We start from the raw sequence: 15,056 nt of genomic DNA, 5'->3' as shown, positions 1-15,056 counted from the left end.
CCCTTGTGAATAGAGGTCCTTCTGAATGCTTGTCTGATGCATGCTGGGAATACTCTACGTGCAGTTTAGGCATGCCAAATCTCACTAGCCCTTATGTGAGTCAAATCAAATTCCATACCACATAGCTCTTTCATTTTCAAATATATCAATTGTATTGCTCCTCAAACCTAGGGAATCTGAAACCCAATAGTTTCTAAGTTTCAAAAAGTTTGGGACATAATAAAAATGTAGCAAAGATCCAACAAAACTAACTTTTATTGTTTTAAGATAGGTGATAAATGAACTTAGTTTTGACTTTTGATTTATAGAAGACAGTATTCTCAGAGAGTATATAATTTTGTTAGAATTTTATTGGTTTAGAAGCAACTAAAACTTTCAACTGAACATTAAGTTCCAGGGAATATTCGAGAGGCATCTCTGTTTATATCCAAAGGTGCACCTCTTTCGACAGTAAAGCTCTTCTAAGATGTTTTATGAAATGCTCAGTTGCTGGATGTTTTTGAACACTGGGACAAAAGCAATCACACTAAGACTCCCCCAGAAATGCATTTATCTGGGTTCTTGATCCCTATGCACAGTAAAAATTTAACAAATGAGAACCCAGCACCTTCTGGGGTTTTCAAGGCATTTAAGACCCTAGTCAATCTCAAGGAGTCATTCCAATTGGCAAGGTATAGCTATTCATATTTCTAGGGAAATCAACAGTACCTCTCCATTCAAACACCTTACATTGTGGAATTGCCACCACTGAAAATGCCTTAAGGGGGGTTTTATCATCTTTCTGGATTTACTAAATCAAAGTGAAATAGCATTTTCCAATTTTTTAAAATTTTCTTTCCAATATGCCTCATTACAAAATAAATGGAGAAAGGTGAGGGGATGGCTCAGTGGGTAAAGCATTTGCTGTTCAGTTGTAAGGACCAGAGTTCAAATCCCTCAGGGACCCACTTAGAGCCACACACAGTGTTGTGTGTCTATAATTGCAGCACTCCTACAGTGCAATGGAAGACAGAGACAGGAGAATCCTTGGAAACTCACTGGCCAACTAGCTGGGTGTACACAGCTGGAAATAACAGGAGATGCTGTCTCAAATAAAATGGAGGGCAAGGACCAATACCAAGGTTGCCCTCTGCCCTCCGTGTGTGCATCACGACATGTACATGCACCCCTCCCCCAACAAGAATAATCTGGAAAGATAGGTGTTATTTCAGTTGGTGAGTTTTTTGTCTTCTTATAGCAATCTTAGTTTGATAAAGAAATTATTATCCATAATCTGATTTCATATAATGTTCTCTTCTTCATTGAAAGTATTTTTTCTTTCCTTTTAAAAACAGTTTTGACTAGTGTGTCATAATATATGGGGTTTTATGATATTTCTAGTTAGTCCTAGTATACTTTTTTCCTTTATTTTTAAAAAGTTGTAGTATATATTTAGCATAAAAACCTATGTAAGCACAACTTGAAATAGCTTGGCCTTAGCTATATACCCTGGCATGTTTTGGTAACACGCAGTATTAATACCCTGGCACAATAATAGCTTGTACACGCCCACATCCTGAAGCCCTCATGATTTCATTTAAGTGGTCCCGCATGCCTGTTTTGTGATCTTTCAAGCTTCCCAAGTCCAGGGTTCATCAGCACATTTCCTTGCCACACCCATGCAGACGCAGCCCCCTCCCCACCCTTCACCTGTGCACATGGAACCGATTGCCAGAGAGCACGTTTCCCCCTGAGCGAGCAGTATTGTGAATTTTATCTTCTCTTCCAGAAATCAGTTCGTCTTCGTTGCAACAGATGAAATTTCTTGTAACACCTCTGCAGGTAACAGACATTCCTACTTCCTGATGCTCCCATCTGAGTCTCAGTATCCTTTTTTTTTCTTTTTATCTTCTTCACATGCTGCAGTTAAGTCACTATAGTAAGTTTAGTTTTTATAAAGAGAGAAAGAGACCATATACTTTTGAGTGTAGCTGAAGCTTTTAGGATCAACCATATGAAAAATACATGAGGCATTTTTGCTAACTCTGATGTTTGTATTTCTGATTTTAATAATTCCTGGTTCAGAAGGCTAACACTTGTGGTGAACAAATTCACAACAAAATTCATGGAATAATCAGCATTCTTATTGTAAAATCCTGACCAAGAGAGCTTAGGGACATGACATGACTCCCGTGCATTTGACATATTGTATCTATATTCAGAGAGGTTGAAATGGGAATTATTGGGATATTTATAGAATATTACTGGCCATAAGAGACTGCATCCACAAAGCCAGTGGCATTAGGAAATATGATTATGTCTGTCTTATAAGAAGGGGATCTTCCTTCCATTAGCTAAAGATCCTGTTTCCTTTCCTTCAACACATATTCTCAAGTATCAGGACTCAAGGAAAGGAAAGTTTATTTTGCTATCAAAACTAGGACATTGGTGAATGGAAATTGCCTAGTTGCATGATATGTCCACCAAAATAATCTCTGTCATTTTGCTTTGATGTAGTTCAGAACAATTAAGTTTGGAATTACTGGATTAAATGCTAAAATAGTCCCTTAATGAATACTAGATCTCTCTCTCTCTCTCTCTCTCTCTCCTCTCTCTCTCCATCTATCTATCTATCATCTATCTATCTATCATCTATCTATCTATCATCTATCTATCTATCATCTATCTATCTATCTATCTATCTATCTATCTATCTATCTATCTATCTATCTATCTATCTATCTCCCTCTCCCTCTCTCCCTCTCTCCCTCTCTCTCCTCCTTTTTTAGTATGTGTGTGGGGTGGGCTAAAGCCTAAACTACCTCAAATAATCACTAGGCAATCTTGCCAATGAGATGCTTTTGACCAAGGAAAGTGGATGTTACAGCCATAACCAAGCATGTCACATGTTGTTTGAAAGCAAACAAACCACCCAGCATTACACACAGAGCATGCATCTGTTGCCAGTCACTTTTTACCAATGGAGTAGTAAACAAAGGTGCAAATTACTAAGAATGTTTTATGTTTATTCAGAGTCTTTAGAGGATGGAGCTAGCTAGGAACATGCTTCTGGCATGGCCACACAGGTCTCTGCATGTGGGTCATTTAAAAAGGCTTTCTCTGAATTTTTTAGTGGGGTTGAGGTGTTATTCCAAGAGTTACACAAGCAACTGCTTGCTCCATTTACATGAAGCTCCTTTGCTAATGATGCTGCTCTCTCCTTCCCTTATCTCTATGCTCACATATCTCTGCTTCTCCCAGTTAGAGGTGCTGCCATAGTTAACACCACACTAATGCCTTACAGTGGAAGATAGCCTGTTAATTGCATTTCTAAGAGTGACAGGGTGAGAAATAGTTTTCTGGGACACCAGGATAACTTAACATTTCCAGAGTAGAGCAATGAAAAGGAGGTGGGATGGGAAGAGAATGGAATATGGTGGTTTAGCATGTGAGCAAGTGTTGTCTGTGGATGTACTAGTGCTGTAGACTCACTGTCTTCCCTGTTAAACTTCGCTGTGTTCCAGTGTGTCTCAGGTTATATTCTGATGTCATAGATAAAAAACTGGACACTGGCAATATAAAAGGTAGATATTGATCCCACCCCATGAGCTGACAAATCCTGTTATGATAGCAAGTGGTCCACATGCAACCTTCTGAAGCAATGGGAAATGCTTGCATGAGCTCAGCCCAGTTCTACCCCATCCTGTCTTCTTCTCTAGGAGGGCTTCTTAGTAAATTCTTAGTCAATTGCTATGGATGACATTTCAAAGATACCACTGTTCCTCTGATGACCATATTAATAATGTGTTGTGTGCTTCATAGTGTCTCATTTGAACTGGAAGGTTTGAATCAAACAGGAAGAAAAATATGCCCATGGGGAATCTATCAGATTCCCTTGCAGCTAGCCTACTTTCCATACAGAATCAAAATGAAAACTCAGAATTGTAATGAAACTAATGTCTTCTAAGAGATCTTCCCTTGCAAGCTGCAAAATCCCAATGCACATACAGTACATCCTACACAGCCCACCTGTCAGGACCCCCACTTGCTTATCAAACTGGCACCACAGAGAGCAAGCCTGTTGTATCCTGGTCTCAATCAACAATCAACAATCAATAACAGACACATTCCTTTTTCTTTTTTTTATCTTTTTTATTAAGAAATTTTTTATTCATTCTACATACCAATCACAGATCCCCCTCCTCCCACCCCTCCAGCCTCCCTCCCCAACCCACCCCCCATTCCCTCCTACAAAAAGGTAAGGCCTCCTGTGGGGAGTCAGCAGAGCCTGGTACATTCAGTAAAGACAGGTCCAAGCCCCTCCCCCTGACTCAAGGCCGTGCAAGGTTCTTTAGAGGAGAAAACTATCAGTGATCTGGGCTGAGGATGAATTTAGTGGTAGAAACATGCCTAGTAGAAATAAACCTCTGGGCTTGGTCACCTACATTGAATTTAAAAAAAAAAAAATCAGGATTCTTAAAATCTTTCCTTGTAAGGCTTGCTGAAATTTATAAAAATTCTTAAAGAGATAGGTGTTTGGAAAAGGCTGCAAATGGTGGGAGATATGAGTAGGCAGCTTGTGGCTTAGTGATGATGAGATGATCAACATCAGCAGAAGCAGGTTGCCTGAGCTTCCCAAGACAAACAGCATATTTTGCAGAGAATGCCCTCATGCTGATTCTGCTTTTGCTAGCTGCATGGAGTAGTTGTCCATTTCCATTTGTTGTCTGTGAGACTGTGGGAACAACAATTTTCATACTCAGTGATTCCAAACTTGCAGTATTTGAGTTGGCCAGTTTTCCTCTGGATGGGGCTGATCTTGAAGGAGACAACTGGAGACTGTCCCTTTAACAATAGGGTATAGGGCTAACTGTTGCATCTGCCTACCACACTTGAACCATCTCTTTCTTTTTCTTTTTTTTTATTAAAATTCTTTCATTCATTTTACACACCAATCAAAGATCCCCCCCTTCCCTCCTCCCACACTCCCAACCTCCCCTCCCAACCCACCCCTCACTCCCTCCCACAAGAAAGCAAGGCCTCCCATGTGGAGGCACATTCAGTAGAGGCAAGCCCAAGCCCTTTCCTCTGCCTCAAGGCTGCACGAGGTGTCCCATAATAGGTAGTGGGTTCCACAAAGCCCGCTCAAGCACCAGAGATGGTTTCTGATTCTACCACCAGGGAGCCTCCCAAGGAGATCAAGCTACATAACTGTTTCACCATGCAGAGGACCTAGTCCAGTCCCATGTAGGCTCCACAGCCATTGAGCTGACTTTTATGAGTTCCCTCTAGATTGGTTTGGTCATCCCTGCATGTTTCCTCATCATGGTCCTGATGCACTTGCTCATAGAATCCCTCTTCTCTCTCTTTGACTGGACTCCTGGAGCTCTGTCTAGTGATTGGCTATGGATCTCTGCATCTGCTTCCATCAGTCATTGGAGAAAAATTCTGTGGTCTGATCATTCACTGGTCTGATCTCTGGGGGAACCCAGTTGAACCATCTCTTAACATATAACATCAAGATCCTTCCATTTTTGGAGTCTGAAGAAGACATAATGGGTGGAGGGGGTGGTTTGTTCTTCTGAGAAAAACCTCCTGCCTTTGTGATTCACAAGAACATTTCCTGGATAGACTAGTGACTGTAGCAGAATAAGATGGGTCTTATGTGAGAATGGAGGCTGAAAATCAAGTTGCTTAATGGCTGGAATTCTTTCAAGTCTTAGTGTTTATGGAGCTGTTGCCACATCCTGGGAATGCATCTAACTCCTGAGGTCACAGCATTACACTCAGGATGAGCCATCCACAGACAAATTTCCATTCTAATGGAGAGCATACCCCAAATCGTAAAGATGAAAAAGCATAGGATATACGTGGATATAAAGTTGGACTGGAGCCAACAAGATAGCTCAGTAAATCAAGGTGCTTGCCATCAAACCTGATAATTGGAATTTGATTCCCAGGGCCTATATAGTAGGAGTGAACCAACTCCCCAAAGATCCCCTCTGAGCTCTACATGCCTGCCATGGCACATGCATACCCATACATATACACACATGCATGCACACCAAATAAAAATTAAAATGCAATAAAAATTTTAAAAGACAGAGTTGCAACATCTCTAATTAATCAAAAAGCAGCAGGCGAGAAGGACTTTAAGGTGACATGCATCTTTAGCTTCCATAATCAGAGACACTTTCTAGACAAGGGTGGTACTGAGAAGACACTTAAATCTAGTCAAGGGATGAACCAAGTGTTTCATTTCTGTTGCTGTGATAAAAAACAACCAACAAAAATCAACCTAGGGGTAGAAAGGGTCTATTCTGTTTGTGGTTCTGAACTACAATCCTTCATGGGTGAGATCTCAAGTGTCCAGTCAGATACTTCACTGTCAAAGGCAAGAAGGATACAAGAGAGACATGATGTACTCTTGTTCTCATCCAGCTTGCTTCAGTCCTGAGTAGGTCAGGACCCCCTGATCAAGTAATAGTAGTACCCACAATGGGCTGGGTCTTGCTACATCTATGAATAGTCAAAAACAACCCCCACAAACTTGCCCATAGTACATCCTGATAAAGACAACCAACTGAGACTTTCTTTCCCAAGAAATTCTAAGTTGCAACAAGTTAACAGTTGAAACTAATCATCACCCCAGATTTTGCCCCTGAGAGTTCATCAAGTTGAACAGACAACCAGTGCAAAAGCCATGCAATTAGGCATGCTTACAGTTTCAGGAGCAAAATGTCCAGGGTGATCAGAGCAAGTGTATATCTTAGAGATATCTGGTAGGTAGCTCAGATAAGTTAAGACTACAAGGCTGTGAAACCATTTGACATTCCCCATAATCATTGGGGGATTCATTTCAATCTCACTATTTAACACAATTAGTCAAGATAGAGACCAGAAAGGTCTGTGATAAGAACAGGAGAAAATAAAAGCCTCTATGGAAATTCTTGAAAGTATAGAGAAGGGTGGTGACAGCCTACAGTGATACATGGCCATGGAATTTTGAGGAATGTTTGCTTTTGAACAGTGTTTGGTAGAAGAATAAGCAGGACATGCTGGTAGGGTTGGAAGCACAAGTCCAGTCCATATTAAATGGGACTCCTGTATTACTGTCACCTTTCTTATTGCTGTGACAGAATGCCTGAGGAAAGCAACTTAAGGAAAGAAGGGTTTTATTTTGGCTCATGGCTTGAAGACACCACCCACCATGGTGGGGAAGGCATAGGGTCAGGAGACTGAGGCAGAGGGTCACACTGCATCTAAAGACAAGAAGCAGAGAGTAACGAATGCTTTGTTCTTTTTATTGAGTCTAGGACCCCATCCATGGGGTGGTACCACCCACATTCAGTGTGGATCTTCCTTAAGCAATCTAGAATCTCCCTCACAGATTTGTGCCAGAGGTTTGTCTCCTAGATGATACTAGACCTTGTCAACCTGACAATCAATACTAACCATCACAACCCTCTCTCTTCTTCTAGTGTGGCATGAGAGTAATTTCCCAGTGTGGAGGGTTGCATTAAGTCCTTTACCCTGTAACAGCTGCCTCTGTTATGGGTTCTACTGAATTCTTCAGGATGTATCAATAACTTGCTGTGACTGAGTGAATTCTGTGTGCTGGCATGTAATAAGCTATAGATTTACATATGTGTGTGCATGAATCTGTATACAAGACACACACAAAATTATCACAATAGTGGCTTGAGAACTGGCTCCATCAGTAAAGTTCTTGCTACACAATCATGAATGTCTGTTTTAAAGCACCAGAACCCATATAGAAAAGCATTACCAGTTTCCGATGCTTATGATATCCTAGTAGGTGTCTCTGAAAATATCCTAACTAAATGAAGATAGCAAAAGTTGTTGGAGCCATCCACTGTGAGGCAGGTCTCTTAAATAGTGAAGCAATATTTGGCACATCCAGGGCACCAGGTTGAGTGTGAGCACTGTTTTCTTCCTTTATTCCCATTGAGCCTACATGCATGCACACGCGTGCAATAAACTTTCAAATAATGTTTAGAAGAAATTGCTAAATTGGCCATTCCTCTAATGGATCCTTCAGCAAGTTCCCTCTAATTGTCCCCCACCCCCGGCATCAGGGGGTTCTGATTGCTCAGCAAAGTTGTCACGAAGAAAACTGATTTGTGGTTAATTGGTATTGTTTCCAATGGAATGTGATGTACATTTTGCTTGAAGTACCAGATGCAGAGGGAACACGTAAGTAAAGGTACTTAGTAAAAATAATCATCTTGTTTATTGCAAGCTTACTGTGTATGAGGCACTGTTCCAAGATTGTGGCATGCAATAACAATAAAATGTACTCATAAAAACAAAATGTCCTTATCCATTTCCCTGGTAAAATTAGAGATATATAGATAACTCTAAAGTTACCTAAGTAACTGAGTTAGAAGAAGATGACAGTTGTGAAAATTTATGACAGAAGTATCATTATTCAATTCAGAGTGTGAGCCCATTCAGTCCCCCCACTCAACCCTCTCACCCTGGGCATTGGATTCCTGGGTCTGAAAAGGGAGCCTGAATATCAGCATTCTAGCAAGTTCTCCCAGGCAGTTCCAAAGCAGAGTTCCTCACACACCTGTGAAGTCTTTTCTGTCCATTGGTAAGGAGAATCTGGAGAATTTTCTGGATGTGGGTCTTCTATTAGCTTTGAGCCCCAAGCTGTGGTTGACCCTTCTGTATTTAGCCCAACCCAGGGCATCTCTCACATATGTATCCCATCTCACATCCAAGAGACAGAGGGCAGCATCTGCCTCATTCTCAGCCAGTAACTGATGCCTGGGACCCACCACCTTCACCTCATCACCATTATAGTTGGATGCCCTGTACTGTCAGCATTGCTAACTTAGCAAAGGGGTGGCAGAGGCAAATGATTCCAGGGATTTCAAGACTAAGAATTCTCAGCTACTGCTCAACTCCACTTCTCTGTGGGAGATTATCAGGTTACAGATCTGATAAAGGATACAAACAGTTCTGTGATTGTCTTTGTATATTATGCTGCTGCTGGGATGCCATGGTGATTTCAAAGCATGATGGGAAGTTCGTACTGACTTTTACGACAATGGTGTTAAGATTGAAAGTGAAAGAGGTTCCTAAGAAGTTGTCTTTAGTGTGACTGTGTCTCTTTTATCAGATGGAGCACCCACTCCAGACTAACATATTGTAAGGCCCAAAGTGGGACTTTTTGTGTCTTCCTAAATAGCCGCTATTCTGCTTGTTGAATCTAGAATCAAGGTTTTTATTTCAAACCTACCCCACTGAGATTCACACTAATGCAAGGTATTGAAACTGCATTGAGAGGACAGGAAAAATGATTGGACCTGATTTGCCAATTTTCTTATATTCTATAGGTATTGGACTATAGGTGTGCATTTATGTTCATCACACAGTTGTGTGATGGACATCCTTGTGCAAAAAAAATCTATGAGACTTCTACAATGATGCTACAGAGCTCAGAACATGCTTTCTATCCTTCTCCTGGGGCAATTGGGAGGACCATAAGGTTGAATCTGTGCTTGGTGATTCCTGAAGCTGATTGCTTTAAATTCAAGGTGAAGGGGAGAGCAAGGACTCAAATCTGAAAACCCAGAGCCCTATAGAGAGAAATGGAGCTGTATATTCCTTGTATATTCATTAGAGCAGTTGATGCAGTAGGAACTGACTTCTAGCTCTTTTGAGTTTGGGGTCTGGTTTGGATCTCTTAATCTAGAGCTTAGGAAAATAAAAAGTTGTGCTTGTTCCATGATTCATAAACAAGTGTGTACATTATTGTAGAGAAAGATTTTGAGACCTGATATTTGGACTTCAGTTGGTCACTCCACAAAAAAGTGAATAGGAGCATTCCCAGGATTAACTGCCCCTCTGGATTCTTTTCAAAACACATAAGCAATTGTCATCTTAATATTTTCAGGAGGTTCTTTATCCTGTTGCAGAAAACCAGGATGTGTGGTCTGTGGTGCTGGTAATCAAACCTTCCAATAAGGATGCTGTAGACCTGTTGGTGACATTTTGTTTCACTGGCTGGATACGAGCCATTGTCTCTGAAAGATCTGTCCCAAATATTGGCTACTATGAGCCTAGAATGGTTCATCTTCCTTGTCAACTTAGCCAGGTTTAGAAGCATCTAGGAGATAATAAAGATACCTCTGAAAATACATGTGAGGGCATATCCTTGGAGAATTAGCTAAGGGGAGAATGCCCACCCTGAATGTACAAAGCACCATCCCCATAGGCTGGAGACCCAGATAGAGTGAAAAGGAAGAGAAAGCCAACTGGCATAAGCACATTCCTCTCTGCTTCCTGGATACTATGAGCTGAATAGTCAGGATGCACTGAACTCCTGGTACGAACTAGCTAGTACTTCTCTCTTTAATCTGTGGATGCCCAACATTGTGTCAGAGAGACATGAAAACTAACTCATATCTCAAAACTTTCTCCACATGGAGCATGTTGTTTTATCCTTAGCCTAAAAGTCAAAAATGGTGGAATCCAGCATTTGCCAGGGGAAAAATTTTGTCCTGTACCTCCTGAGTTGTCTGGTAGATACTTACTTGCATGAAAGGAAGAAGATGCCCACTTGTTTCAGAAAATGGGTGGATGATAACCTAGTCAAGGAAGGAAATAATGCTAGCTATAAGAGATAGAAGATCCTAAAGGCCATGTGCCTTCTGAGTGTTTTTCCTCCCCCTCATGCTGGCTATAGCTCCTTTCCCCTACCGGTCCCTGGGAAGAACAGAGGGTGTGGTCCAAACAAGAACCCACTTGTTGAGGATCATGTATGTTCCAAATGCATTTCCCTTTGCATGGGAAGTGGTTACAGCTCACCAGTGCCTTCTGCTAGGAGTAAATCAAGCCAACAAGCTTTCTGTTGAGTCTGTCCATCATCATTTGACAAAGTCTTCAGAATTCACCAGATGAGGATAATCAAATAGGATTATTATCTAGATGGGATTAGAAAAAGGTCGTTTGTACTACTTAAGTCTCCACCTCCTTCCTCCTCACTGCCTTAGAAAGTTTCACCAAGGTAGGTGGTGGGATGGGCCAACAAGCTTTATAGACTCGGTTGGCTCTCCAATGGAAAAAGAAAGAGAAGATCCACTAACACCAGGGCTTCCCACAGAGAAGAAGTTAGAATCACTGGACCCTCACACCTTTGCAATATGTATGTGATTAGCCTGGCTTCGTTTTCCTAAACACCATAGACTATATAGTCCAGATCTAAAGAAAAGAGGTACAATAGTCTCTAGAAGCACCATACAGACTGGGGTACACTCACTGTCTCAGGGAGGCATGCTGATGTGAATGTCCCCTCTGCAGCCACTCTTCTTGCAGGAAGGACACAAGTCAGTTGCTTCTCGGACACAATAGGACCGGCTAGGAAGGTCACACCACCTTGTAAACTTCATTTCAGGGGTGAACAGACTTCACCCACCTTTCTGCCCCACAGGGATTCTCCCAGCTGTCTCTGAGACTAGAGGCATAGGAAAGTAATGTTAAGGAGGTCATAAAAGACTCTTAATTGAAAAGGAGTGAAATTAATTACACCGCACTTACTACATCCTTAGAAGAAAACTGTGAGACTGTTATAACTCTGCCTGAGCTACCCACGCAGGCACATCGTGTTTCATTAGCACCCAGCTTGTCTTAACTAGATTTTTGAAAACATTAATAATAAGCACTATTTATACATCTCAGTAGAATTGACATTTTTTTTTAAATAGTGGATTCAGAGGTGCCAGGTGGTAGTGGTGCATGCCTTTAATACCTTCACTAGGGAGGCAGAGGCAAGCAGACCTCTGAGTTTGAGGCCAACTTGGTCTACAGAGCAAGTTCCAGGATAGCCAGAGCTACACAGAGAAAACCTGTTTCAAAAAACAAAAATAAAACAAAACAAAACAAAACAAAAAAAGGATTCAGGGCTGTGAAGATGTCTCAATGGATTGCCCTCACATAGATGTTGGGTAGGTGTGGCAGCCTGCCACAAGAAAGCTGGCTAGCTAGACTAACCAAATTTGCAAGCTCCCAGGGTCAGGAAAAGACCCAGCCTCAGTAATCAAGTAGATAGCAATTAAAGAAGACACCTAACATTAACCTCTAGCTTTCACATGTATACCCAGTATCAACATCTGGCATTGATGTGCATGAGCACACTTGTACAAACACACCTGCATACAAACACACCTTGTACATTCATATGCATACAAATAAAAACATAGGTTCCTGTTTCCCATTCAACAGATAGAAGAATCATTCACTTCGCTACAATGTAACCTTGAGTTCAAGTGCAGAAATTGAAGCTACAGCTGTAACATAAATTAGATAGATCTTGATTCCACAGCATTTGTAAGTTGATGCTAGAAGTACCTGTGAGCATATTAGAATAGAATCTGTCAGTTGCCTCTGAAATCAAAATTATGGGCTGTAGGGAGGGGCCAGCTCATGAGATGCCATGTAAGAAGCCTTGCATCCTAATGTTTTCCATTCTCTGTGGATGGTTTGAAAATGTATCATGTTTGTTCTTGAGCATTTCACATGCTAACTTGGCAGAACTCAAATAGATGTACACTATTTTGGAGTGGGATAGATGAGAAAGAGATGTCTTGCCTGACTTAGAACAACAAGGACAGTGTAAAAACAGAACTTGAATGTGGAGGTTCTTGGCTTTCTCCCTAAGACCTCACGTTGCCTCCTTGTTTTAACTTGAAGCCTTATGGCTGCAAACCACCAGGAAGCAGCCAACAAAAGAGGCGTCCATTATCCTGTGTTTTACTTTCTCATAAGGGATTTTGGTTTTGTGGCCATTTGTCTAGTGATTGTAATATAGCAAGGTGCAAAGCTCCACATTCCATTTCAAGAGGTCCCCGTTTTTTGTTTTGTTTTCTGTTTTTGTTTTTCCTTTTTCTTTTTCTATATCTTGAACGGTTTTGAATGTCTGTCAGTGCTAAGCAGAATGTTTAGCAAGTTTATCCTAAAGAATCTTTCCATTGATAGAATATGCAGTATAGTCCTGGGGAGAGAGCTGAGTGGGGAAGAGTGCTTGCTTTATAAGTGTGAGGACCCGAGTTTGAATCCCAGGGGCACATGTAAAGTAGCAGGCATAGCTGCATGTACCTGTAACCTCCACCTTGGGGAACTAGAGTGGAAGCAAACAGAGCCTAGAGCTCATTGGTCAGTTAGCCAAGCCAATGTGGTTCAGTGAAAGATCTTGAACTCAAAACAATAATGTAAAGGGTGATAAAAGTAAACACACACACACACATACATGTGCACACACACATGCCCCCCACACACACCTAATGGTAGATCCTAGTGATAGAAATGTAAAACCAGTTTGGGAATTTAGCTCAGTGGTAGAGCACTTGCCTAGCAAGTGCAAGGCCCTGGGTTCAATCCTCAGCTCCAAAAAAAAAAAAAAAAAAAAAAAAGTATTGTAAAACCAAAGTGAATAGCTCCATGAGTATAGGCTCTTGCTGCCCAGCCTGATGACCTGAGTTTAAGTCCCAGAAACCTACACAGTGGAAAGAGATATCCAACTAAGCAGTAGTTTGTCCCCTGACCTTCAGACATGCAAAGCAACACGTACATGCCCACATGCACACATACACACATGCACACACTACATATATAATTTTTAAATTAAGAAAAATTTATAATATACTTACAAGGATCTTTAGAATCTGGCTTCTCTCCTCCTCTTGACTCCCTCCTCATCCATGGCCCATATCTAAGGAGCAGACATAGCCTCAGCCCCATGGGCCTTTCTTAACATAGAGGGAAAAGGTGAACAACCATGTAGAAAAGTAAATAAAACTATCAGAGATGTGCCATGTGGCATTAAACGTAGCAAGGCTGGAAAGTAGCCTTCAGAAAGGTAGTCCGAAGAGGACGCCACAGTTGGACATTTAATCCAAAACATAAATGGTGAAAGAAAGTGATACATGTGGAAGAAGAGTGAATGGTCAGGTCCTGAGACTGGATTTGACTGTGCCTAAGGACTATAAGTGAGACCAGAGTGCCTAGGACACAGAGACCATGGGCTACATGGGAACAAGTTAAGGACTGAATGAGGGATAGAAGATATGGTTCTAGAATCCATGGGGAAGCCCAGAAAGGGTCTGAGCAGAAGAATGATGAGATACAATTTATGCAGATTTATATTTAATTAAATAGAGAAATGGATGGATGAATGGAAATCAAAGGATGGATGGACAGATTACATAGAGCTGAGAACTGTAAATGGCTTTTGATTTGAAAGGATTCGAATTGAGCAAAGGTTGCTGAATTCATTCTGATGTAATACTGGTGTCTTTTAACAGGTTAGTGATACTTTATGTGGAATACAGTAAGAAAATTCATATTTCCTTAAGATTGCTGGTTTGTTGGAACTGGGCCAAGTTAGTCTCATGGTCTGATTACATCTTGTCCAGTTTCACCAGAAATGGTGGTACAAAAGATTACTTCATCCCAGGTCAGATCCTAACACGGCAGCCATAGCCAGGTTGCCCACATTCTTGTGGAGGTCCCTGGGATTGCTGCTCTTTGTTCAGACTGTGCTGAGTGAGGACATTGGGTGCCTACGTGCCTGGCACATCTGCTGAAGAAGCAGTCTTCAAGTCCCCACCTCCCCTAATAACCTCGTGTCTAAATTGTGGTGTCACACAAGGGCGTGTGTGGAGATTAGCATCTGAAAAGAGGCTTCCTTGCTCGCTCTTAGAGCTGACATGGTCCCTTTTCCTCAGTGGAAATGAAATGTATTAATCATCATAAAACCATGGTATTCTGAAGGCAGAGGTCACCCTGAGGAGAACAAGAGCCTTCTCATTTGGGAGGAACAGTTTGGGGCTGCTGTATTTTCTTCAGTCTTGGAAGACAGTGTTGCCAATTTGTTACCTTGGGCTTTCTGCAAAGGTTGAAGGTATGCCCAGTATCAGAGCCCCAAACTGATCAGAGCAGAATAGGAGATGGAAGCTGTGCCTTCATTCAGTTCATTCAGTCATTTCCTAGAAAGTGGACTCTTATGTATATGTGCAGGTATGTGCCTGTGTATGGAGGCCAGAGAA

General features: G+C 41.5%; 1 protein-coding gene across 29 annotated transcripts in view; it reads left to right on the top strand.

Moving 5' to 3' along the window:
* The window catches only part of Rbfox1 (RNA binding fox-1 homolog 1), a 574,719-nt gene that overhangs the window by 551,804 nt on the left and 7,859 nt on the right, over positions 1–15,056 (top strand). For 14 of the 29 annotated variants that reach the window (XM_076577914.1, XM_076577927.1, XM_076577917.1 and 11 more), the window contains one exon: positions 1,769–1,821. The exons of the other annotated variants lie outside the window; for them this stretch is intronic. In XM_076577914.1, coding sequence (XP_076434029.1) covers positions 1,769–1,821 — 53 coding nt within the window. The remainder of the gene's footprint in view (positions 1–1,768; positions 1,822–15,056) is intronic. 29 annotated transcript variants of the gene reach the window in all.

Source organism: Peromyscus maniculatus, chromosome 8 (genome assembly GCF_049852395.1).
Source record: "Peromyscus maniculatus bairdii isolate BWxNUB_F1_BW_parent chromosome 8, HU_Pman_BW_mat_3.1, whole genome shotgun sequence".
NCBI lineage: Eukaryota > Metazoa > Chordata > Mammalia > Rodentia > Cricetidae > Peromyscus > Peromyscus maniculatus.
The sequence above is the reverse complement of the archived record's forward strand: the minus strand, read 5'-3'. Positions and strand labels throughout refer to the sequence as shown.